The sequence below is a fragment of the Astatotilapia calliptera genome, chromosome 3 (assembly GCF_900246225.1).
Source record: "Astatotilapia calliptera chromosome 3, fAstCal1.2, whole genome shotgun sequence".
Taxonomy (NCBI): Eukaryota; Metazoa; Chordata; class Actinopteri; order Cichliformes; family Cichlidae; genus Astatotilapia; species Astatotilapia calliptera.
In genome coordinates this window covers 16449351-16475284 of record NC_039304.1, presented here as the reverse complement: position 1 = coordinate 16475284, position 25934 = coordinate 16449351, and the positions used below count along the sequence as shown (strand labels likewise).

At 41.9% G+C, this 25934-nt stretch overlaps 2 protein-coding genes across 2 annotated transcripts; one reads left to right on the top strand and one right to left on the bottom strand.

Annotated features, from left to right (window-relative positions):
* The first annotated feature begins 9992 nt into the window (after window positions 1–9992).
* On the top strand, window positions 9993–11403 carry LOC113012399 (placenta-specific gene 8 protein-like). The gene is made up of 4 exons (XM_026152574.1): window positions 9993–10064; window positions 10298–10408; window positions 10620–10765; window positions 11229–11403. Exons 2-4 carry the CDS (start codon window positions 10300–10302, stop codon window positions 11337–11339), a joined length of 366 nt encoding a protein of 121 aa, XP_026008359.1. The 5' UTR covers window positions 9993–10064; window positions 10298–10299; the 3' UTR covers window positions 11340–11403.
* A 3186-nt stretch (window positions 11404–14589) lies between these two features.
* On the bottom strand, window positions 14590–21161 carry LOC113018728 (uncharacterized). The gene has a single exon (XM_026162054.1). The coding sequence runs from the start codon at window positions 20684–20686 to the stop codon at window positions 14783–14785; it is 5904 nt and encodes a 1967-aa protein (XP_026017839.1). The 5' UTR covers window positions 20687–21161; the 3' UTR covers window positions 14590–14782.
* Window positions 21162–25934: the final 4773 nt, after the last annotated feature.

Genomic DNA, 25934 nt, shown 5'->3' with positions numbered 1-25934 from the left:
TCTGTGGCGGGAGTTGAAAGTCCGTGTTGCTCGGCGACAGCCCCAAAACATCACTGCTCTCGAGAAGATCTGCATGGAGGAATGGGCCAAAATACCAGCTACTGTGTGTGCAAACCTGGTAAAGACCTATAGTAAACGTTTGACCTCTGTTATTGCCAACAAAGGTTATGTTACAAAGTATTGAGTTGTATTTTTGTTATTGACCAAATACTTATTTTCCACCCTGATTTACGAATAAATTCTTTACAAATCCTACCATGTGGATTCATGGATTTTTTTTTCACATTCTGTCTCTCACAGTTGAAGTGTACCTCTGGTGCAAATTACTGACCTCTGTCATCATTTTAGGTGGGGGAACTTGCACAATCGGTGGCTGACTAAATACTTTTTTGCCCCACTGTAAAGCAAGATATATTCAAAGATATGTGGCAAAGAAAATTGATAAATAACTCTTATATTGTATCTGTTACATCAGCTGTCCCCAACCCCCGGGCCTCGGACCGGTACCGGTCCGTGAGTCGTTTGGTACCGGGCCGCGAGAGTTGAGGCTCAGGTGTGAAATGTATGGTTTTCAGGGTTTTTATCGGTTTTCAGCGTTATTTTGTTACCGTTTTTATCGTTAACTCGGTTTTCCTGGGTCTTTTCACGTGTGTTATGAATAAATCTTCTTTTTTTTCGGTACCGGTACTAGTTTTATTTTGTTGTATTTATCCGCGACACCTTAAAGGCCGGTCCGTGAAAATATTGTCGGGCATAAACCGGTCCGTGGCGCAAAAAAGGTTGGAGACCGCTATGTTACATCACAACAATGTTACAATTTGTAACACTGAGCAGGTCAAAGCTGGACAAGTTTTTTGATCTGAAGAAATGAAGGCATGTTGTGTGTGTTTATTCATAGGTTGTGCCCTGTTTTGATAGCTGTGGTCACACCACAGATAAAGTTTATTTGTTCATTTCTGTCTGCATGATTTTGGCAGCAGCAGACAAAATTGAACTTGTCGTTTTGTCCCAGAAATTTGATTCTGTTCATTAGTGTTTTCAGTGGGACAAACATTTTGTCACTCATCAATGACTGAAACTAGCAGCACTGACGAACAATGGGCTGGGAGGCCAGTTTCTTGACCATTAATGTGCAAACTGTCATGAATTCTGAATCAGGAGCTCGAGCTTGCACTCTGCTGCATGGGCTCCTACACCCTCTCCTCTTGGAGTTCTCAGTTGCCATGGATTGAGTATGCACATAACTGTCTCACCTCCTGAGCTACAGGTCTTTCTCCTTATCAGGTTTCCCTGGGATGCCAACCACTGTTGTTCCCAGAAGTGGCCATTTCTTCAGTTCTATGTGGCTAGAACTGAAGAAAACTTGGAACCTGACCAGAGTCTGTCCTACCGCTGAAAGACCTCAGCTCCTTGCTATGTGCAAGGTGAGAATGTGTGGTTGTCCTCTAGAGCTATTCCTCTGAAATGCCTGTCTAGAAAGTTAGCTTTACTCTACTTTACTCCTTTTGGAACTATATGATTAACTCTGTGCTCCTTTTTTAAAGTGCTCACTCTTCCTGTGACAACTGCTTCCTGCTCTGGCTTTCCCCGTGACCGTGTTGTTACAAATTCTTGTTGTCACTAAAACTTTTGAACTCCTAGTTGCTTTCCTCGAGTCTGCTTTTGAGTCCAGCTTTTTGTTACAGCCATAAGAGGCTCAAGTACTGACAGTGTGCGTTAATAAAAAACAAAACAAAAAGAAATTGTTAGGCTCTCCACATGAGCTCTTAGACTAATGTCAGTCTGTGGCTGTTCTAGATATTTGTAGAACAATTACCAAAAAAAGTAGCCACAACATGCTCCAAATCATAACCTCAGCCCACCCACTACTTCCCTCAAAATTTCCAGGTATATATTCCTCTTGTTCTTACTCTCATCTTCAAAGCTTACAGAATCAGAGGAAAGGTAAGAAAAACCTTTTGTAATAATGAACATCTTAAGCACAGTCAGTTCTTTGTGAACTTATGATACTGGTTAGTTAGTTTCATCATCAGTAAGCTGCTGTGAGTTAGTTGAAGGAAAACTGTACTTTCCTCAAGACAAACATGATCTAGATGTGTGATAATTATCATTGCTGTCAGCACAGTGAGGATAAAGGAAGCTACAGTTTAGCCTTTTAAACTCATTTTAGCGACTATTCTTTCATACACTAATCTGCATTAGCTTACAGTTCGATAAATGTTAGCTGATGGGTTTTATGTGTAACATGTAATGCACTACAACTGAAAATACCCTTTACATGATAGAATCTTAGACACGGTAGCCAATGAAACTTTGCTTTGTTTGCACTATAAATGAATTCAGATAGCAGCTTGCAACGTGAGAATGAGTCAAGACATAAACTGCATGCCAAATTTAGGATTTGTTAGAAACACCAAGCCTCTCCTGTCCCTGTTTAGTATGCTTGATTGAACCTGAAGTTAGCTAAACTCTCATAACTGTAAAGGAACTAAAAATGCATTTTACAATTGGACTAGCATTTATGTAGCAATTTTCAAGTCTTGTGCACAGTGCTCACCATGTTTTAAATCACATCTTTATTTAGCTCATATTCACATCTACAGCTACAGCATTTTCAGTATACAGCTAATTTATAATCATCATTTAATCTAATATGCATGTCTTTGGAGAAAAAGGGGTGGTAGTGTAAATAGAGTTTAGGCCCATATGTTGCAGTCAACAAGTCTGGGAAGGTTTATTTGGACAGACAAGACTAAAGTGGAGATGTTTACTCGTTGTGCACAACATCATGTTGGTTGAAAAATTGAACCTAGCGTTTAAGCCCAAACACCTCATACCTGCTGTCAAACACAGGGGTGGAAGTATAACGATGGGGCTTGCTTTGCAGTCACAGGACAGCTAAATCCTAACTCAAACTTATTGAATTATATTTTTGTCATAACAAATCTGCAAGCAAAAACACAATCCGAGCAAATAATTTTACTTCATGGGCGCAATTAAATTCCTCATGCATAGAACTCGGCAGCTGCACACACAAAGAAGCCAAGATTCGTGCACGAGTGTCTGCTTTGGACGCCCTGCTGAAGTTTGATATGGCAAGGCAATAGTGCCGTAACTTGGCACTTACACTACCTACCTACCTGGTTGAAGAAATTATATAAAAATTGCAGTTTAATGAGTCAGAACAATGTAAAAAATTGCGGGGATCTCAACAGAACGCTGTATTTTACACCAGTGAATGGTGTTTAAAAGCCTGTTTTCAGCAAGATGTTTCAAAACGGTTCGGATGGGGCAACAAAAGGCCGGAAAAACAAGTGGTGCTAAAAAGAAATAGCTCGAGGGACATTTTAAAAGTAACTGGGTTACTTGGCAACAGGTCAGTAACATGATTAGGTATTTAAAGAGCAACTTAGAGAAACAGAGTTGCTCTGAAGGAAAGGTGGGCAATTTGTTTGCTCAGCAAAAACGTCCATTAACAAATTGTGTAACAATTTCAGAATAATGTTCTTCACTGTAAAGCTGTGAAGACTTGAAATATTTCATCATCTAGAGTCATCAAAATCTATATCATCAAAACGTTCAGAGACTCTGGAGAAATCTCTTTGTGGAAACAACGAGGCTGAAAGTCATGATGTTGGTGATCTTTAAGCCCTCAGAGGAAACTGCATTAAAAACAGACATGATTCTGTCATGGAAATCAGTGCATTTCCTCTATCAATTGGGGCAAAAGATCTGAATCACTCTTTATAGAAGTACGTGGTGCAGTGGGTTGCCAGAAATATCAGTGATGGATGGCAGTTTGTTCAATCACTTCCTGCTGCCAATCACAGAGCTAGCTTTCCTGAGCAGTTTTTCCAGTGTTTGTGTTGCCAGCTCCAATCTGGCTCCCCAAGAAGACCACAGCAAAGTGCACTGCACTCACCTCAACTGACAGAACATCTCCAATATTCTGGTGAACTCACAAGCTTCCATGCTTGCTCATCCACTTCTTGTATGCAGGTCAGCTAGTTATGTGACGTACAATGCTGTGATGTCACACCCTCTTGTGCTATGTTCCAAATTCATGTAAGACTTCCAGAGTGCTCTGATGACATTGAGAAGGACATCTTCAATTTACAAGGAAAGCAATTATTTTCTGTTCTTGAGATTACTTATTTACATCATAGTTCAGAAAAAGTCACCACATGACCTGTTTAAATTCCACCTCTTTTATTTAGTTGACATGTGGGCGCCCTCCAGAGGCCAATACATATATTATTCATACCGGTCTGATTCAAAAAGGCATTTCTGGTTCAGGTTGTTGCATGTTGAAATATTCTTGAGACGCTGTTAATAATATTGTTAAAATTGAATGCTATTATACAGTAACAGTACTTTAAAAAGAGTAGAACTGTATTTAGATAAAGTTAAGGTCTCCACTTGTGCAGACCGACCACACCAATTCATCCTAGATTCCCTTTGTTGCACAGTGATTATCTATTCTGTAGGAATCTTTAGCACAATCTTTACTTATGTACTAAGGCCACCATGCATTTTAATGAATTTAGAATATTATAAAGCTAACAAAAGACAGAAAGCTTTTTCTGGAAAAAGTAGAGAGCTCAACTTTTATGAATAATAAAGTTGTGCTCTATTTAAAATGATGCCACTTGATAATAGCCTTGAAATTTAATAACAGTGTGTCAAGAATATAATTTTTGCTCCTCCCACAGGCACATGTAAAGCACGCATATGCAGTTTGGAATCAGACCAGCATGAGTCGTGCATTTCTTGGCCTCTGGAGGGCATCGACATGTCAACTAAACAAGAGGGGAATTTAAAAAGTGGTCATGTGCTGGTTTGCACGTTTTCTCTCTCCTGTGGGTTGTGAGTGCAGATAGGAAACCAGTGTTTTTCTACCAGTGTTTTTCTACATGTACAGCACTTCTGTCTCTTTGCAACATATCTGCCTGCCCCCGTGTTCCTGTATTTTAAATGATGTCACACTTCCTTCGGATGTATTTAAGATTTGAACCAAAACACAAAGATGAAAGCAAATTTGAATTTTCTTTTAGAAAACATGGATGCTGTCCTCTGTGCTGAAGACCATCCAGCTTGTTTTAAGCATTAAGTTCAAATCCTGCTTTTCTGATGGTCTGAGGGTGCATTAGTGCCTACGGCACTGGCAACTGGCTCATCTGTAGAGCTGCATCAGTGGTGAAACGTATACACCGATTAACTTTATCTGCTTCAAGTAAAGAGTCGGAGGGAGTGCAGGTCATGTAGACTGTGCGTCAGATATATTCAATTAGCCAAAAAAGCCCAGAGATAAAGTTTTGTGATCTGCAGATCCAGGACTGGAGACCAGAGTGATGGATCTACAGCAGGCATAACTGAAGTTAATCCAGTGGTTAGCTGCACAGAGATAACCGCAAAGCATTAAAAACATAGCAATTACTAGCACACAGCAGCTACAAGTATGTATGTGTGTAACATACTTATAAGAGCCTTTGGTTTACATAGCATGACATCAACAACCATATCAGACACTAGTTCAGACAACTGAGCTCCTTACCAAGGACAGCCTGCCACATCCTTCTCTCCTGTTCACTCCACAGTCTGTCTGTTCAGAGGACCTGAAATATTATATGGATGAAATCTTACAGTCGAAGCTGAACACAGAGTGAGTGGAGCTCTGCAGCCAGATGTGTACAGCTGTTTCATTTAGTGAAGCACATTCACCAACAACAACATGAACACATTCTATATGAGTTCACATTTTTTAAAATTATGTTTACTCAATAGGCTAATAAACAATTTGATCTTTTTCTTAGGGAAGATGTGGGTTTCTCATTATGTTTTTTGTTTTTTTAAAAATCAGTAAAAAATGTTATACTGTACAGCAGATTAATGTGACGGCAATGCAGAGGCTTCAGAACATGCCTTAGAATCCTCTGATTTAAAATATTTCTTCAACATTAAATGAATCCAGTAACAGTTGTCAGTATTCATTACCAATATTTATTAACATTACTTAATTGCCTGTTGATAATTAATTCATCAAACTTTATTTTTCAAGTTGTAAACAAATACATTTTTAAACAGCGTTTCTGTGGCTACCACAGTGTATCTCAGTTCTATGCAGTAACCTGAAGTGTCCCCGCGAAAGCGTAAAACTGTAGTAACGCGTGCAAAGCAGACACTCGCTCGTGCACAATGGCTTCTTTGTTCTTCTTTGTTGGTGCAATTGGTATGAGAAAAATGTCATTCTATACAAACTATCGTGCAACAGGACAATGACTGTAACAGAAAAGAGCTTGACCTAAATGCTGTGGTGAGACCTCTGTATAAATAGACACCTACAAACCTCAATGAAAAGGTGGGCAAAAATTCATGCACAATAAGATATGAGAGTCAAAGTTGTTCAAAGAACAGTGATGGTATGTGCTTAATTTTTCACACAGTGCTTCTGCATTTTTGACGTAGTTATCACTACACAGGGGCAAATATTAATATGTGAAGTGTTTTTGGCCTTCTGATATTGGATTTGCTTAATGTTAAGACCCGAGGCCTGACCTACGAACCAGAATTTGGGCCAACTGAGGAAACTTGAGGTATTATCTGCAGTCTGAATATTGTAAAAGTTATTCACTTCATACTAGGGGAACCACTGGAGACCTAACTTGCTCTGGAGCAGATTATAGTGTAAAATAGAGATCAACAGGTTTGCTTTGAGGCTTCAAATAAGATAGATTTTATTAACATCTATATAAATTTGGCACAAATGCTAAGGAAATTTGTATTGTGTTGATTCTTTTTTGTAACAATGCTTCTTGGTAATAAATATTAAGCGATTGGTAGGCCTGTTTGTTTCCCCTTAAATGGCGCTGCATTTGTAAGGTTGTGAGTAGAGATTGTTGAGATCCAATTGTAATAATGCATAATGATAATACTACTAATAATAATGATAAGACATTTTTATTCATGCTGTCGCTTTGAAATGCTGTGGCACAAAAACTGTTTTGTATTCTAAAGAACAAAACTTCCTGACACAGTAAGATTCTTTTTCTTTTCTTTGGGGGTCCTGTTCTAATTCGTATCACCGCTGGGATTCCTGCCTGCTATGATGGGTCACCGTAATCTAATTGCCAAATAGCATAACTTTATATCATAAAGTCCTGTTCAGTGGCTTCCAATCATCTGTCGTTAATGAAATGGAAGCAGGTTTCCAACTTGGAGAGGTACTAGGGCTCACTCCACATAATGCTGAAACTTGCATCTAGAAGGTCAACAGCAGAGTCGATAGCAGGATGAGCTATTTGGCAGTGGCAGAGACGATTTGGCAGGGTTTTAATGGACCAACCAACATAGTCAACTCTGCTGCTTAACCCACTCTGCTAGACAGATTAAATAAAAAAATTTAAAAAGTAGAAAGTAAATAAAAAAGGAAATGCAATAATTTGCAAAAAGGATCACATTTCAAAAAAGGTGGGACAAGGGCAAGAAACTGTTGTTTTTAAAGTTTTGTCTGCGTCTGTAGTTTTGGAAACATGAGTGTGAAGTTGGACCATTGGACCACACGTACAATACACGGACGTGGTGACAGCACTTCTTTATTTTACATTCGGTTTTACTGTTTTACAATGGGACACAGACACTCCCGCTCCGCTGTCACGTCCGCTCTCCTCCCCTCCGACTGTCACTGTGAACATAAAGAGGCACAATCACATTCACATCCCCTGTTCACCCCGCCCCTGCGCTGCCCCTGGAGCTCGCAGCATCACCCTTCCTCTGCAGCCGGCCAGAGACCACACCCAAGGCACACAGATATTTTTTGCTCAACAAATTACAATTGTGATGGACCGAGTTGAAAAACAGGAGGAGCCCCGGAATTATTAGAAAAATATAGTTTCCATTTATTTAACCCCCAAAAATTATATTTACAAGACTAATAAATGTTGAGCTCATAAAAGAGGTCAAAGAAACAAAACTGAACTCAGGAAACGACTGCAACCTTAACAAACCAAATGACTGCCCAAACATACATAATTGACCTAAACATGAAATGACATACAAGGATATATATAATGGCTGATCAGACCATTGTGACACATGAGGGGTAACAAACAAAACACAATCATAAATCACAAACGATGCAGTACAATCTGGTTTGTTAATAAACTAAACACTAAAGAAGAAAATCAAAACCCCCATTAAACCCTAAACTCAAATATTTAATTAAATACAAATACTTTGTTTTTAAAGTAAAGAAAACACACATTCCCCCCTTCAGCAGGAAGTGGTGGTGTGGTCCAATTATCTTCCTTTGTATTTAATGGTTTCAAACCCTGGTTACCATTTTTTGTCCAGCAATGCCCAGGGATGATGGCAGGTAAGAAATAAAAAGACAAAAGTTAGTCAGAAAGCAAAGAAATTAAGTAGTATGAATACATAAGTAAACTAAATGTGCGCGCTTACAAATAGAACAAATGTATCCAAACCAATCAATGAAGTTATTGGCAACTAAAATGTATTACTATGTTCAAAATGAAGAATGAAAATACAAAAGTTACCGACTTTAGAGTGTGGCCACGGGTTTGGCCATCACAACAATATTCCAGTGATGTTAATAATAACATTTTTGGTTTGGCAACATTTTTTACATCAGACATCTTGTAGCCTGATGTAAAAATCCTAGATCCTTGTTACAGCCCAGAGGACCTGGCAAACATGTTAGCCCCTGTGTTACTGAAATACATCAACCTTTTAGGGATGCTATAGACACATGTAAAGTCTGCTGAAGAAATAAACAACGATGAGACAGCTGGAAGCTAGCTAAAACTTTTCATGTTTCCATATATTTTTTGGATACAAGTTAGTTAAATGCAATTCAATCTAGGTGTCAAGGCTGTCTGCAGGCAGGCAGGATAAAGGACCCAATATGCAGATTCGTGGAGGCGGAATCCAAAGTCCACTGCTTTATTGCAGGCAAAGTCACAAAACGGAACAAAACTTAAACTGAACCATGAACGCTGAGAACAGAAACACACAGGCCAATCTGAGGGTACGACACAACACTGACACAAAGAAACATAGGGCTTAAATACACTGAGGAAGTCATCAAGGAATTAGAGACAGGAGGGGAATACAGCTGGGAGGAATGAGACCTAATGAGAAAGGGGGAGGGACGCTAGGTAACGCTGACATAAGACATAACCCTTCAAAATAAAACGGGAAACAATTCACAAAGACGCAGACTAAGAAACACGGACTTTACACAGAGGGAACACACGGGCAAAGGCTAAGCACAGAACTAAACCTTAAACCAGAATAAAGTGAAACATAGATTTATAATAATAATCAACAAAGCACAACAAGAGAATCAGAAAACAATCCATAATGTAGTGATGGGCAGATGAAGCCCCATGAAGCACTGAAGCTTTTCATCCAATTGGTTCACCCCAACGCGAAGCTTCATGAAGCTTCATTTGCTCTAGCAGGACACCTACTGGACGTAAAAATAATAGCTGGCATGAATTTGAAGAGTGTGGCATTTTGCACACAGCCTGTAAATGTCAACAACAAAAGGAGTGTGTAAAACACCTATAGTGTAGTGATGGCAGTATACTGTGTATATTTATGCTGGCAGTATGGAAAATGATTATTTGCGGCAAAGTTCGAACCGCTTCATGAACCAGTCACGTGGTACAGCCGGGCAGCGAGGCTTCGGACGTCATCATTTTCAGCTCCTCCCATAAATGAAGCAAGCCTCGATACGCGCTTCGCGGAAACGCCCCCTCCATTACTCGACACACGCTCCGAAGCCTCGATACAGAACGTCCCATCACTACCATAATGCAAAATTAAACGAAAACATAAGAACTCAGAATCCTGGGTCAAAATGACCCAGAACCGTGACACTAGGATTTTCTTGTCATCCATCCAAGCATCCATCCATCGCCTTCTGTTTGTCTGGGGTCAGGTCATCAGGGCAGCAGCCTAATGGAGGATACCCAGATCTTTCTCTCCCCACCCACCTTCTTCAGCTGATCCGGGGGAACACCAAGACGTCCCCCTGGATCAAGGTGAATGCAGTTTATAAACAGAGTTCATGAGTTTTAAAAGATATACTCATAATTTTAGTGTCAAAGGTTTTTGCAGTGATTTACACTAATAAGGAAATGTAAAAATATCCACACTATGGACAGTAATATCTCAAACCAGCTGTTATCTTTTTCATATTTGATTTCTCCGTACACAGAAGCAACAACCACTATAACCCTTCAATGCGTCTCCATTTCTACCCTCTTTCCTCCAGAAATGGCCGTCTACCAGCAGCCCACCCAGGTAGTGACGGTCACCACCACTAATCTAAACCATGGGACTTGGAGCACTGGCCTCTGTGATTGCTTCAGTGATATGGGCACTTGTAAGTTAATCTAGCAAACTCTATAAACAGTAGTGGTTTTTGCATTAACACTCTCCACAGACTTTTATTCAGAGAGTCTTGAGTATCTGAGGATCTAAAGTTGGGGCTGAAGTCAGCATATAAAACACAGGATGCACAAGCCAGTAATGAAAGGACAACTTATTCAAAGTGAAGTAAACGTGTTTCTGCATATTCTTCTTCTTCCGTCAAGGTTGCTGTGGCCTTTGGTGTTTTCCCTGCATGCAGTGTGATACAGCCAACAAGCACGGCTGTTGTTGCTGCCTCCCAGTCCTGGATGTATGCTGTGTGGTGTCGTCTTTGCTCCGCAAGTCCATCAGAGAGCGCTATGGGATCTATGTAAGGCTGGGAGTGGGGGAGGGTCAAGGTTATTATTGTTAGCTAAAAACTAAACTGAGGAGAGATAACCTATAACAAAGGCCGTGTGAGGTGTTGAGGAACCAGGACACCCTGATAAGAAGTGGGCTCCTGGAACAAGACAGCATAAATGGGTCCTCGCTTACTTGCTAACGGAGATTTGCCACATTAATGCGGTTTTAACTCGCTAACGCTGACAGGACTAATATATATATTAGTCCTGTCAGCGTTAGCGAGTTAATGCGGATTGCCCCGTGCAAGGCGCATTAGCATTAACGTGTTAGCGCCTTGACCCTCCCTCTTAATTATTCAATTATAATTAAAATTTAAATCATCTGCGTACTTAGTTTTCATGAATAGTTGGATGGGCCATTGCTATGAATTGTGCGATTGTGCTTCATTCTTGTCTCTCACTCTTCTCCTCTTCCTCTTCTCCATCCTGCAGGGCTCGTGCTGTGATGACTGGTGTAAAGCATTTTGCTGTTACATGTGTTTCTGGTGCCAGATGCATCGCGAGGTGAAGATCAGAACGGCCTGTAGCTCACCATCTCAATGATGGTCACCACTCAAGTTGTCAGAGGAAAGTATGTAACCATTTTGGTGGTTTGTTGGGTGAATATGACAAAGTTATTTGGTATAATTTTAAGATGACACAATAAATATGAAAAGTTGATTTCTGCTTCTACACTATTAGGCACAAACAAAGAATTTAGCCTGACACACAAGCTGCTTTTTCATCGCCACTTTAAGAATTTCTAAGTTCCTGTGCTCGTGTGGTTCAGTGCAATATGTAGAATCAAGATTTTTTTAGCTTTGGCAGCACGTTGGGTATAAAATATAATTGAGAACGTTTGTTTACTCTGGCCAGAAAAATTTGTGTAATTTCACATGCTCACAGTTATTGTAATCTTTCTGAACTTTTGCTGAAATAAAAAAATATTCATCTTTTTTGCTCAGGTTTCTGTCTTGATGTCAAGTCTGAATATTTGAGTCCTTTCCTCTGTGTTAATTAGCATCCCCTCATGTCTCCTCACTCTCAGCTCTCTAATATTTCTAGTATGTTTTTTTTCTAGTATAGGTTTTGGTTAGTTTTTTCGGATCCCCTTTACATTCTTGCATTTTTCATTTGCTCATCGTCCAAATAAATGGTTCATTTTCAGTTTAACCTCACCTTCCAATGAGTGTGCATTTTGGATCATGAACACTCACCTCTTCAAGTTTTGACAACTCACCCTTGACTTCTAAGTTGGATTCAGCTTATTTTAATTGTATTTATCACATATCATAGTGACAGATCATAATTGCTTTATATTGTAAAGAAAAGACCCAAGATTGTGTTCAGCTGTGCGTTTCAGTCAGGTAAAGACAATACTGTTCTCCACCAAGATACCCGATCTAGCACCACTCTGCTTAACAAGCTCATCATTAGATTTTAATCACATGTAAACTTCTCACAAAGCACAAAGAAAAAGCTTCCAACTAAACCCACAAAACCTCTGAAAGTTCAGGGAAACCCACGAACCCATGAAAGCAGTTATAGCTGTGCTCACAACCACACAAAGTTATCAGGTCATGGGGGTGTATTTGTTACACATTTAAATCCCTAAAAACCGACAGTTAGGGGATGCAACATGTTTATAACAGCAGCAACAAAATGGATCTCCTAGGGTAGTGATACAGAAACTGTCATTTTTTTTAAAAAATAATGAAAAAATAAATAAGAAATGCAAATGGCCTCATGTCCCAAACATGTTTTATGAGGAATACCTGGAAGGTGAATATATTACAACTTTTCATTTTAAAGATTTTGAAGAAAAACAACATGTGGGGTCATTTTTGACCCCACTAAGGGTTAAACACATAATGTATGATTGGATAAACCTTTAGTAACCAGAAGAAGCATTCAAATAATATATTTTACAAGTCAACTGTGGACTTACGGTCCTTTGTTTTCTTAGCAGTTGTAAAGTGATCTAGAAGAAAAGGGGAGGTGTCACACCGGTTCCTGTATTGTGTAGCATGCTGGGATATTACAATAAAAGTGTATCAAATGAGTGTAAAATGTCGCTGTCTTGTCAAACTGGGTTGATTTTCAGCAGATCACACAGGAATAAGAAACAAACAATCAAACAGTTACAGAGCCAAAAATAACCATGATCGTGGTGGGCATGCACCGTCATAAAAGCACCACTGAAACGGCCCATTATCAGGAAGAGGACGGCGACTGGAGAAAGAGGAACTGCAAGACTGCCGGCGTTTGGAACGAAGCAGGAGTCTCTAATTGCCGCGGCAAGTGGTTGTCGGTATCGCGCGTAGCTGAGCGGCGGCGGCGGCGGCGGCGACGACGGCGGCGGCGGCGACAACAACAACGACGACGGCGGTGGCGACGGCTTGTTAAGGATCTCCGGCGGTAATACACAGGAGCTGTGAGCGCACCATTTCCGCACCCAGCGTCCGTTGGCATCGAGCTACAGAGCTGCGCGAAGCGTTCGTTCGTCACGAGCATTTAACTGATTTCAGTTAAATACAAAGCTCTTGTGTGAGCGGCTTTAGACCGACCCGAGCAGCTGATCGCACCGGGCGTCACATCATAACGTGCTACGAAACTCATCGTCAGTGTGAGCGCGCGGCTCTGACCACAGCTGGGTTGCTGTAAGGCCATCGCTCCGGGAAGCACCAGCGGAGACCTGCGTACCGCGACCAATAACCAAATACCTGATATCATCATCACTTGGCTCGGTGCTCTGAGAGAAACATGCCAAACTCAACTTTACAGCTGCGTCGATTCGGTGAAAGCAGTAGCCGTGCGCTCTTTCCACTTTCACGGGTTTTCACCTCATTCTTCGGCCTGAGCCGCAGAGTTGTCTTTACCTGTGGACACATTCTCGGCTCGGTAATGCGCGGTATTACGCTCCATTCTCTCACTCTGACCATTCAGCACGGTAATCATGTGATAACCGTCGACATCCAAAGAGACGCAAACACGGGAAATCACACCTTTGCTCTCAGGGCCTGACAGGTGAACGCAAATGACCCAAATATGCTTCAGCGGGAAATCTGCATCGTAACCAAACGCTGTATAACCGGACGTGCACCTCGCCAGCAATCAAACTTGTAGCAGCCCTTGGCATCAAGAACGACAGAAGAGTCTCTAACGGGTGCAGCCATTTATTTCCTCACCACACACGGCTCATTCTCTGGACGTTGAGCACCGTGAAAACTATAAAATAAGAAAAAATTGATACCCGTACAGTACCCTTTGAACTATAACAATGAGCTTAAGTTAATTCAGGCAAGTTCAAACAAGTAATTCTGAGATATACAGTCACAGATTAAATAAAACAAAAGGGGTTACTTCAAACAGCATCAAGGGATTACACAGTTCAGTTAAATAAAATATAACAACAGATCATCTCTCATCACATACCTCAGTCCGCTTGCCAAGGGTGCAAAACTCCGGTAAACACTTAAACACTTCGGCCCGTTTCTCATGGGGTGCTGCTAGCTTGCATGACACACATGTCTAGCTAAAAAATAGCACATGGATGTAAGTAACGTAAATAAAGAATAAAAGGGTTTTCAGATAGCTCACAATACAAACGCAGCAACATACCTTACATTAGAAACACACTTATCATACTTATCAAAGTATTATCGTAACTTACATGGACTTTGTACAACTTATTCCTGCCGCGACAGACTGCTCTATACGCGTTACGGGGCATGCCTCTGATCACATCTGTCCTTAGTGCGACTGCGCATACAGTTCCGACAACCCCCGCAAGGATGACCCATGGTACAGATCAGCGGTTCATTACACTCCCACCAATCATGCTATGATTTACAAACTAGCTAATCATACATGATTTGAACAACAACAAAATGAGACCACTTCAACCAATATACAGGTGTACAAACATCATAGAGCAGGTGCCACCTGGACTGTTACATTGTTTATGTCAGTATGTCAGTTCCTCTCAGATAATAACATGGTTGTTATTATTCTCTTTCAACAAGAACCACCAGTTTTTGAATAGGCCGCTCGATGATGGGGGGCTTGAAAGCACGGTCCTGTTTCTTGGTCTGACTTTGGACTCCTACTTGAACTTTGACCCGACGGACTAAACCATCATCGCCTTCGATAGTTTCAACGATACGCCCCAGTTGCCACTGACACCTTGGTAACATATCTTCCTTGATGATAACAATGTCATTCACTTTTAGATTACGGCGGGTTTTGTGCCACTTCTGTCTTGTGGAGACATTCATGAGGTATTCTCTTTTCCACCTACCCCAGAACTGCTCAGTTAAGTATTGTACTCTACGCCACCTCTTCGCTGCATACAAGTCTTCTCTCACAAATTTCCCAGGTGGTGGTAGAGCAACTTTGGACTTCATCAGTATAAGATGGTTCGGAGTAAGAGGTTCAGGTGCCTTTGGGTCACAGATACTGCCCACAGTCAAGGGGCGGCTATTTACAATAGCCATGGCCTCATAAAACAAAGTTCTAAGAGAGGCATCGTCTAGTCTTCCTGCACACTGAGCAGTAGTGGCATTTAGCACATTACGAATGGTCCTAATTTGGCGTTCCCAGATGCCACCAGCATGACTTGCAGAAGGAGCATTGAAAACAAACTCACACTGTTTGTCTGCCAGGAAAGCCTCCAGTGCCTGCATGTCACATTGTTTGAGAGCCTCTCTGAACTCATTTCTGGCTCCTACAAAGTTTGTGCCTTGGTCACAGCGGAGTTGGCAAACAGCTCCTCTGAGGCTGATGAAGCATCTAAGGGCATTGATGAATGCATCTGTTGATAGGTCTTCTAGCATCTCGATATGAACAGCACGTGAAGACAGGCATGTAAAGATAAGCCCATACCTTTTGTACTCCTTACGGCCCCGCTTGATGGAAAATGGACCAAAGCAATCCATACCAGAGTACGAGAAAGGAGCGGAGGCTTCAGTCCTTTCTTTCGGGAGCTCTGCCATGCGTTGCTCCTCGGTGGGGCGCCGAAGTTTTCGACATTGCACACATTTATGTATTAACTTGGCAACTGCTTTGCTTCCCCCAAGCACCCAAAACCCATTTGCTCTGAGTTCTGCTAGGGTTTGACTGCGACCCTGATGACAGATGGTGGCATGGTAATGAGACAGTATTAGTCTTGTAATGTGGCTTTCCTTTGGAAGGATAACCGGGTGTTTTAGTTCTCGACTGAGCGTTGCCTTTGTCAGTCTTCCACCTACACGAAGAAGTCCTTCATCTAAGATGGGATCAAGACAACTTAGGGGGCTAGAGCATGGAAGAGAGTTGCCCTTCTGAAGTGTCTTTATGTCTTGCAAAAAGGCTTGTCGCTGAACCAGACTGATTACTAGTTCACAAGCTTTTCTCCTTTCCTCTACCGTCACAATGCTACTGACACGATCTGACTTCATGCCTAGTCTCTTAATTCTTGCAACTACTCTGATGAGCGTTGTCCAGCTGGAAAAGCGGCTTAGACGGTTCAGAATGTCATTTTGCTCATTGGCATGGGTGGCAAAGGTTTTCACCGATTTAACTTCAGGGTCACAGACTAGCAAATCTGGTGAAAAATGTAGTGTTGGGTGTATCTCAGGTTTCCATAGAAATTTAGGACCCGATAACCAGTTCGTTGACAGAATGTCCCCTGCACATAGACCTCTCGAAGCGTGGTCAGCTGGGTTTTCTGCCGTATCCACATAGTGCCACTGAGCAGGGTTTGTGGTTTCTCGGATTAGCTGAACACGATTTGCGACAAACACATGGAATCGCCGTGCCTCATTGCTGATGTAGGCCAATACAACTTGGGAATCAGTCCAAAAGAATTCCTCGTCAATCTGCATGCCGAGCTCTGTTTTTAACATGACGCTTAGCCTTGCGGAGATTACTGCAGCCGAAAGCTCCAGCCTTGGGATGCTCATGAGCTTTGTTGGTGCGACTCTTGCTTTGGCTAACACAAGGCTACAGTGTACTTCATCCTTTCCATTCTTGTATCTGAGGTAGGAACATGCACCATAACCTATGTTACTGGCATCTGAAAAGTGATGCAGTTCCACCCTCACTATGTTGCCAAAGTCTGGAGGATGGTAGCATCTGGGTATCGCTATTTCCTTTAGCCTGTGTAGATCCCTTTTCCATTGCTCCCACCGTGCATGTAGGCTATCGGGAAGCTGATCATCCCAACCTACGCCCATGCGACACAGCTCCTGGAGAATACATTTACCACTCAGGATAAAGGGAGCTACAAGACCCAGAGGGTCGTAGAGGGAGGAGACAGCGGACAGGATACCACGACGAGTTGAGGGTTGGTCCCTTTTGTCAATGTTGAAGCTGAAGGTGTCACTTTCTATTGACCACTGAATGCCAAGTACGTGACCCTCCGCTGTTGAATCCAGGCTAAGGTTGAGAGGTCCGGTGGTTACTGCCCTTTCTGAAGGCGCAACACCACATAGCGCCTCCACCTTGTTCGAGTTAAATTTGTGCAAGTGTAAACCTCCAGTCTTACACAGCTGCTGTGCATTGATAATCAGGTCTGTAGCTTCTGTGACTGATGGGACGCTAGTCAGTCCATCATCAACGTAAAAGTTCTTTTCAATGAAAGCAGCAGCCGAAGGATAATCGGCTTCGCATTGCTGTGCAAGATATTTAAGGCCGAAATTGGCACACCCTGGAGAGGAACCAGCACCGAAAAGGTGCACCGCCATTCTATACTCTTGGGGTTCTGTTTCCAGCTGACCGCCCTTCCACCATAGGAACCTCAGGTAGTTCCGCATGTTGGGTGGAACATAGAACTGATGGAACATTTTTTCAATGTCGCAGGTGATGGCTACTGCTTCCCTCCTAAAGCGGCAGAGAACTCCTACTAGAGAGTTTATCAGATCAGGGCCAGTCAATAAGGTGTCATTCAGAGAGATGCCCAGAAACTTGGCTGAACAGTCGAAGACCACCCTAAGTTTATCTGGTTTCCTAGGATGGTACACCCCATGATGTGGGATGTACCAAATTGTCTCTCCCTCATGTGCTGGGGGGGCTGGTTCTGCAACACCTTTGCTGATGGTTTCCTCCATGAATGCTGTGTAATGGTCATGGTACTGCCTGTTGGACCTTAACTTCCTCTTGAGGTGTTGTAAACGAGCTTCAGCCAGTCGCTTGTTGTTTGGCAGCATAGGTGGAGAGCTGCCCTTGAAAGGAAGTGGCATCTCATAGTGTCCATCCTTCCTTTTTGTGATTGTGCTGCTGAGGAGTTTTACAAAATGAACATCATCTTGAGAAACATATTTATCTTGATAGTTTCTTTCGCTGAAATCCATTTCTAGGACCTTCAACACATCATTGACCGGAGGCAATGGCATTTCCTTTACTGCCACTCTGTGTACAAAGCTTTGATGTTCCTTTCTATCAAGATATGGATTTGCTGATCCTATGATGCTCCAGCCAAGCACGGTTCTTTGAGCAAATGGATGGTTTTCTGACCCTACAATGACTTCTAGAGGGGCCAGTGCTGATGGGCAATCATAGCCAATTAGCAATCCCACTTCACAGTCTTGAAGTGGCTGCAGCTTGTTTGCCAGTTGCCTCAGATGTGGCCACTGAAGTGCGGTGTCCTTTGTAGGAATGTGAGACTTATCGACTGGGATGAAATCCCTTGTATATGCCTGGCGTAGCTGAACATGCGACTCACTATGGAGCCCACGAACTTGCAATCCACAAGCCACTTTGCTAGCTATGACTGTGTCTACTGCTGTCATTGTACTGAGCCTTAATTGCACTGGCTGAGTCTTCACATTTAGTGCAGAGACCAGATCTCCCAAGATGAAAGTTGAATCGCTCTGTGTGTCGAGCAGAGCATATGTGAGAATCTCACTGTGGGGGTCTTCTGCCAATGACACAAAAACTGGAACAATGCTAGACGTAGCTGAGGAGTATCTTGTCAATGTGTGTGACATGACATTGCGGACTTCCTTTGCCTCATTTCCTGCAGATGGTGAATCACTGTTTAACATTTCACTGGCTCCCTCAATTCTCTCTATGTGCAAGCAAGTTGGATGATTTCGACCACATATAGTGCATGTGTGCCTTCTTTTGCATGCTTTACTAGTGTGACCCTTTCTTAAACAGCCAAAGCAAAGACGGTTTTCACGAATGAAAGCTCTCTTTTCATCAGGAAGCCTTGTGGCAAAGGTTGGGCACTTGGCGACACCGTGTGTTTCATCGTTGCAGACGAAGCATGGTGGTCTTGGCTTTGAAATTAAGGTCCTTGGTTTACCTGCAGAGTGCTTAGCTTGAGCATTGGTGCTGAGTGCCTTGGTTCTCTTAGGAAGCCTTTCATCTGTAACTTTAGTGGTTAATAAGAAGGGAGAAGCAATGGGGTTGCAGGCTATTCTAGCTTCCCTTTGTAGAAATCTGGTGAAATGAGCAAATGGTGGATATTCTTGACATCTGTCTAGTTCATCCACAACAACACGACCCCATCTGCGTACCAGCCATTCGGGCAGTTTTTTGAGAAGTTTATGATTTTCTTCACAATCATTTAGAATTGCCAGCCCTTTAACATGAGGGATGGCCTCGGCACAACTTTGAAGGAAATCTGAAAACTCTCTGAGGGCTACTGGGTCATTGGGAGCTATTTTTGGCCATTTCATCAGTTTATCCCTGAAAGCCTTTTGGACGACAAATGAACTTCCATACCTCTCCTGAAGAATCTCCCAGGCACCCTGATATGCATCTTCTGAGTTTCGATAGAAGAATCCTTCGACCGCCTTCCGTGCCTCACCAGCAAGATAACTTTTCAAGTACAACATTTTTTCGCCTGCGGGGAGGGGTTTGTGGCCAATCAATGCCATAAAGGATATCTTCCAGTCTATAAACTTTAAAGGGTTACCAGTGAACACTGTGGGTTCAGGTGCAGGCAGACGGTTGGAGACGAACAAGCTTGCAAGCTCCTGTGTTAAGCTGACCTCCTGTTGCCTTTGCAAAATCTCAGGTGGTGCACACTGAGGTCGAAATGATTCAGCCTGTGGATTCAATGGATTCTGAGATTCAATGATTTGGCTATCAAGTTGTGATTTGTCATCTGCTTCATACTTAAGGCTTTCCAATCCATCGTAGTTGTTGTAAGCTCTCACTCTGGCTGCTGCTACTTTTACCTCATTTTCTGCCTGTAGCTGTTGCAGTTTAGTTCTCTCTTCCTCTAGCTTTGCTGTCATTTCTGCAATCATTTGTGCTTCCTTGATTTTCCACTCATGCTCTAAGCTACTCAACTTGGCTTGCTGTTCATGTATTCGTTGCATTGCCTTCGCCTGTTCTAGTTTAGCTGCAAGGTCAGCTTCGGCATCCACACGTTTGCTAGAAGTCGTAGATGTGGCTCCAGAGTATGAATCTGAGCCCTTTGAATGCTCTGAAATAACTGTTTCTGTTTCAGTTTTCCCAAAAACAGATCCATACTCCTCCTTACTTAATATCATCCTTACACGCTCCTTCTCGAGCCTGTCATTAAAAGTCTTATCTATATCTTCTAGTCGTTTACTAATGAGATCACAAATTTCTGTTGTTAGGGCAACACACGCATCCATTTTCTTGACAACATCTGGAGTAGAAGTATGATTACGTCGGATAGGCTCATACAGTTCATGCATTAATGCTTCTTTAGCCTTAATGTCCGTTTGTGTTCTAACAAGGTCTTCGTTTGAGCAGAAACCTTTCAGCCTTGTTCTAACTCCTCTTGCTAACTCCTTCCAGGACTCATATGCCTTGCTAAATGACCTTTCATTTTTCTTGGCCTCCTGTTCATGCATCTCCTGCCCCTTTTCTGTTAGTCTTCGCTCTCTGGAGCTGGACCTGGCCTCTTGTGCCTCTGTAGATTTGTCTATTTCTTCAACAGGGGACAACATTATTATTAATTTTATTTTTGGCTTGTTGCACCTGCCCTTTTAAGTGTATATATCTTAACTCAAATGGGTTGAGTGGTGGTTTCAAACTTATTAACACTCAACTTAGATATTTACACCTTTAACCTCACAGACTGGCAACAAAACCAAATAATACTGATGATGCCCTCAAATCAGACAATTTGCCACTTAAGTTTTTACAGAAGTACAACTGATAGCATAAAGCCCAGATTCAGTCTTAGACATTCTGATGCAAGAAATGTGGGATATTCAGCATCACAACTTTACATGCTACTGTGTTAAATACAGAAGAGGTCTTTCTTTCTTGCATTACTTTAGACTGCCATGTTGAAGATCATTTGCTCACACAGCTTACAAGATGAAGGTGTGCATGACATTGTATTTATAATGTCCTTATTTTGAGTCCTTTACTGATCCAGTAGTCTCTAGATGATGCGATACACTCCTTTACTCACAGTTCGACGAAAGAATAAGATGAGTGTAGATGGCTGCAAGGCAGCGATGAGTTTTCACTGTAGCAGCCCTTGGCATCAAGAACGACAGAAGAGTCTCTAACGGGTGCAGCCATTTATTTCCTCACCACACACGGCTCATTCTCTGGACGTTGAGCACCGTGAAAACTATAAAATAAGAAAAAATTGATACCCGTACAGTACCCTTTGAACTATAACAATGAGCTTAAGTTAATTCAGGCAAGTTCAAACAAGTAATTCTGAGATATACAGTCACAGATTAAATAAAACAAAAGGGGTTACTTCAAACAGCATCAAGGGATTACACAGTTCAGTTAAATAAAATATAACAACAGATCATCTCTCATCACATACCTCAGTCCGCTTGCCAAGGGTGCAAAACTCCGGTAAACACTTAAACACTTCGGCCCGTTTCTCATGGGGTGCTGCTAGCTTGCATGACACACATGTCTAGCTAAAAAATAGCACATGGATGTAAGTAACGTAAATAAAGAATAAAAGGGTTTTCAGATAGCTCACAATACAAACGCAGCAACATACCTTACATTAGAAACACACTTATCATACTTATCAAAGTATTATCGTAACTTACATGGACTTTGTACAACTTATTCCTGCCGCGACAGACTGCTCTATACGCGTTACGGGGCATGCCTCTGATCACATCTGTCCTTAGTGCGACTGCGCATACAGTTCCGACAACCCCCGCAAGGATGACTTATGGTACAGATCAGCGGTTCATTACAAAACTACTTGGGATGATGCAGTCAGCGATTATCGTCATTGACCAGTTCAGCACCATCGATTCCTCCAGTGCTCCAACTCAAATTAAACGGAAGAAGAAAATGACTCTGTACCGCTGTTTTATGTGTGCTTACATAATAAAGAATTTACTTCATTTTCCCAGTTTCAGTCGTTTTGTTTTTTTTGTCGTCTCCACTTTTCACCTGTTGAAACTTTGTCCTGGTTTTTCAATAGCCGTGAAATGACATCCCATAATGCAAGGGCGTAGATTTGGTTTTGGTATTGTTGGGGGCGGATGATTCCACCACCAAACACCTGCCCTGTTTCTTTTTTTCCTTTTCGTTTTTGCTTCTTGATAAAAAAAATTTAAAAAAAAGGAGAAATATACTTGCCTACATGCTATTCTACATGCTTTTAAACCATTTAAAATTACAATTCATAGTTTTATATGTGGATTATATAATGTTAAGTTACTATTAAACAAATGACTAAGTATTTTATACTTTAGTTTACTTCAACCATATTCCATATAAATCAGATATCATACAAAAATAAAAATAGCTTCAAATACAGTCATGACAATAAAAGAATATGACTTTAAGGACTTAACAACATTACTTCATTTATACAATAACATCTCTGATACATTAGCACTAAGGGAACACTGAATGACCTGGTGGTTTTTGTCCATAAAACTACTCATCTAAGATTACAACAAAGTAAAAGATCTCTCAGCAAAATTATGTTAATTAAATTAACATTTTAGGCACTATTGCCCCGATCAAGTCAGTGAGCTGGGATGTTTTACTCTAAACATGAACTACTGTTACAGCAACAGACATGGACTACTGGTGTCCCACACAACAACTCGATGTCCACTATGTGAAGGAGCCAAACACATGCCTTCTCCTCTCATTAACTGAGATGAACTGCTGGCATATTTGTTTTACATGTATACTGTCCAGTCTCTCCTGGTGGACATGGTAACGCGTTATTCATGGTTACATACAATTTTAGACTGATGTGGGCCAAAGCCTAAAACGATGTGCCGGGAGGTTGCTGTTCTTCCCGGCTCAGATATTTGAAGTTTGCACAGCTACATTCTCGCCTGAAAAAATTTTAAAAGTATATTTTGCAACCCAGGAAGAGAGGGACACTGAAATTCGGGATTGTCCAAGAAAAAACGGGAGGGTTGGCATGTATTACCTTGCATAGCCTGTAACGTTATTATGATAGACACATTTTATGAGTGAACTTGACTTTAAGTCACTTACAGGTTTCTTTGAAAAATACTTTATTATATCCAGGTTCTTTTTGCTGCCATCCTCCTCTCCTCCTAGCAGGTCTTCACAATACAGGATTGCCGCTGCTAAAACTAGAGCTCCCCGAAAGGCACAGCCAATCACATTGGCCATATTTGTCACATGATATAGGACTCCAGTACGCAATTTAACTCTTTCTGCACTGCTGGGTGAATGAGACGTTGACAGATCGCTTTTTTAAAAATTATTTCTATCGGTTTGGTTTTTCTTTACTCGAAGAGATCAAATTATTGGTGATGACAATTCAATAATCGCTGGATATTGGTGGGGACATGTCCCTTCCGTCCATGCCAAATCTACTCCCTTGCCATAATGACTGTCTAATGTGCTTCCACACTAAACAGCTAAAGTAAGGGGGGGGGTAAGGGCAGCTTGAAAAACCAGGACCTCATTTCTCTAATCAAATAACTACTTTCATTAGCTGTATTCAGTCTCGAAGCCATGGATTAATCCTCATCAGAAGATCTGAGTGTGAGTTGCTGTGTTTTAGCCTTCAGTGTATAAACTCTCTATGCTACTTTATGCATGTACAGTCTGTACTTCAGACTCAGCACAACAGCGACATCTAGTGGTTTGATACACTTACAGCAGCCCGTTAACTCCACTGGATGAATGATCATTGTCCATTCATGCATTAACTGGAGGTAACTGGAGCTTTCTGCACGTCCAGACTTTGTTTTCGACAAACCCTTTATATTTATTTCCCTTCATAATAGACTATGTGCACGTTAGCATATGCTACTTCCGGTGCGGAAACTCCTGTGGGGAGCTTTGTTTCCGGTGTCCTATTCGCGCCCTGTTTACGGTCCAAAACAAGTTAAGCAAATGAATGAATCAAGCGGCGATTTACATTTCTATAGATGTCTTGGGCATTTACCCAATATGTCTGTAAATGATGTTCATCGACTTGTCGATATTTTTTCCCCGTGCCTCAGAGCAAAAGAGAAAAGGGATTCAAATGTTATAGTTCTCAGTATCTGTAAACAGTGGTCCCTCGTTTATCGCGGGTGTTATCTTCTAAAAATAACCAGCGATAGGTGAAATCAAGTAGCCAATTTTATTTTTTGACAGTGCAAAACGTTTCGTGGACAACATGGACATACAGTACTGCACTTCAGAGTCACACTGCTAGCGATCGATGCAGCGATTCTGTACTGTAAAGGAGAGACGTCACGGGGGAGATCGTCTGCAGTGATCAGGACGCAGGACACAGTGTGATGTAAAAAAAAAAAAGCATGCGAACTTGCACTAAAAAATCTGCGAACCAGCGAGGTGACAGGTGAACCATGTTATAGCGAGGGGCCACTGTAATTTTGAAGGTAAGTCACAACATATCCTTCTTAAATACTAATGTATAGAAACCGTTACCAGCAATCATTCATTTTTTGTGGGGCTTTTTTTCATGGTTTGTTAACACATATCGACATAACGGGGAAACATCTGGTTTGACTATTCTTCACCTGTAGTTTGAATGCTGAGCATTGGCCTGTTTAAATCATAAGACCAGTCAGTATACATTGATGTGCTTCTGAATGTGGACGATGTGTCTTCTGCTGCAGTAATGCAGTTCTGCTTGTGTTGAGTGATGTAAACAACTGATCGATCTGAACTCTTTAAACGTCAAAATTGATCATTAGATTTTTTGTGACACAACAGCGGTGAGTGTTCCCACCTTCTGCTCTTTGTAACTTAACGCGATCTTTCCGTTTTCGAGTTTTGGACATGATTTTGGAGTATATCTTCGCAGTAGCGATTGACCGCAAAGTAAAGCTACCAGAAATGTACAACCCCACATCCGGTCTCAAACCAGGAAGTTAACATTTTCTCGTGCACAGGGTCTATTTTACAGTATTCAGAGCTGTGTCAACATCAGGAGACTGCAGAGATGCGTCATATGCAGAGATCGGCAGTAACGCATTAAAAGTAACGTGTAACTGCGATCCGTTTACAGTTTACAGCCAATCGTGGCTCAAGAGTTGACAGTTCGTCTTGTAATCAGAAGGTTGCCGGTTCGAGCCTTGGCTCGGACAGTCTTGGTCGTCGTGTCTTTGGGCAAGACACTTCACCCGTTGCCTACTGGTGGTGGTCAGAGGGCCTGGTGGCGCCAGTGTTCGGCAACCTCGCCTCGGTCAGTGCGCCCCAGGGCAGCTGTGGAAGCTTGCCATCACCAGTGTGTGAATGGGTGAATGAATGTAGTGTAAAACGCTTTGGGGTCCTTAGGGACTATGTAAAGCGCTATACAAATACAGGCCATTTACCATTTTTCAAGTAATGACTAAAGTAGGAAATTACTATTGCAAGAAAGTAATTTGATTACTGTTACCGTCCCATAAGGACGCTGCATTACTGCGTTACTAAACCGTGATTTCGTTTGTGAGAGTGTCTCATGACAATGGCGTACGAGTGCGATGTCAGTGGTAGCAATGTTTAGACATGTTTAGATCATATGGGCTGTGTCCCAATTAAGAGACCGCACACTTGAAGTACGCATTTTGAGTGCGATTATGTCACTGCCACGCGACGACGGCTGTCCCAATTCGAAGTGTACTTCAAAAGCATACTCCAAATGCGCCGTCGGTTTCCCCAAATATCAAGCGTGGTCCAGTGCACGCTTCGTGGTCCCATATATCTCACAATTCATAGCGCGGCGCAGGGTGTGGATAATTTTTCCGCAAAATACAGCAGAAGGGA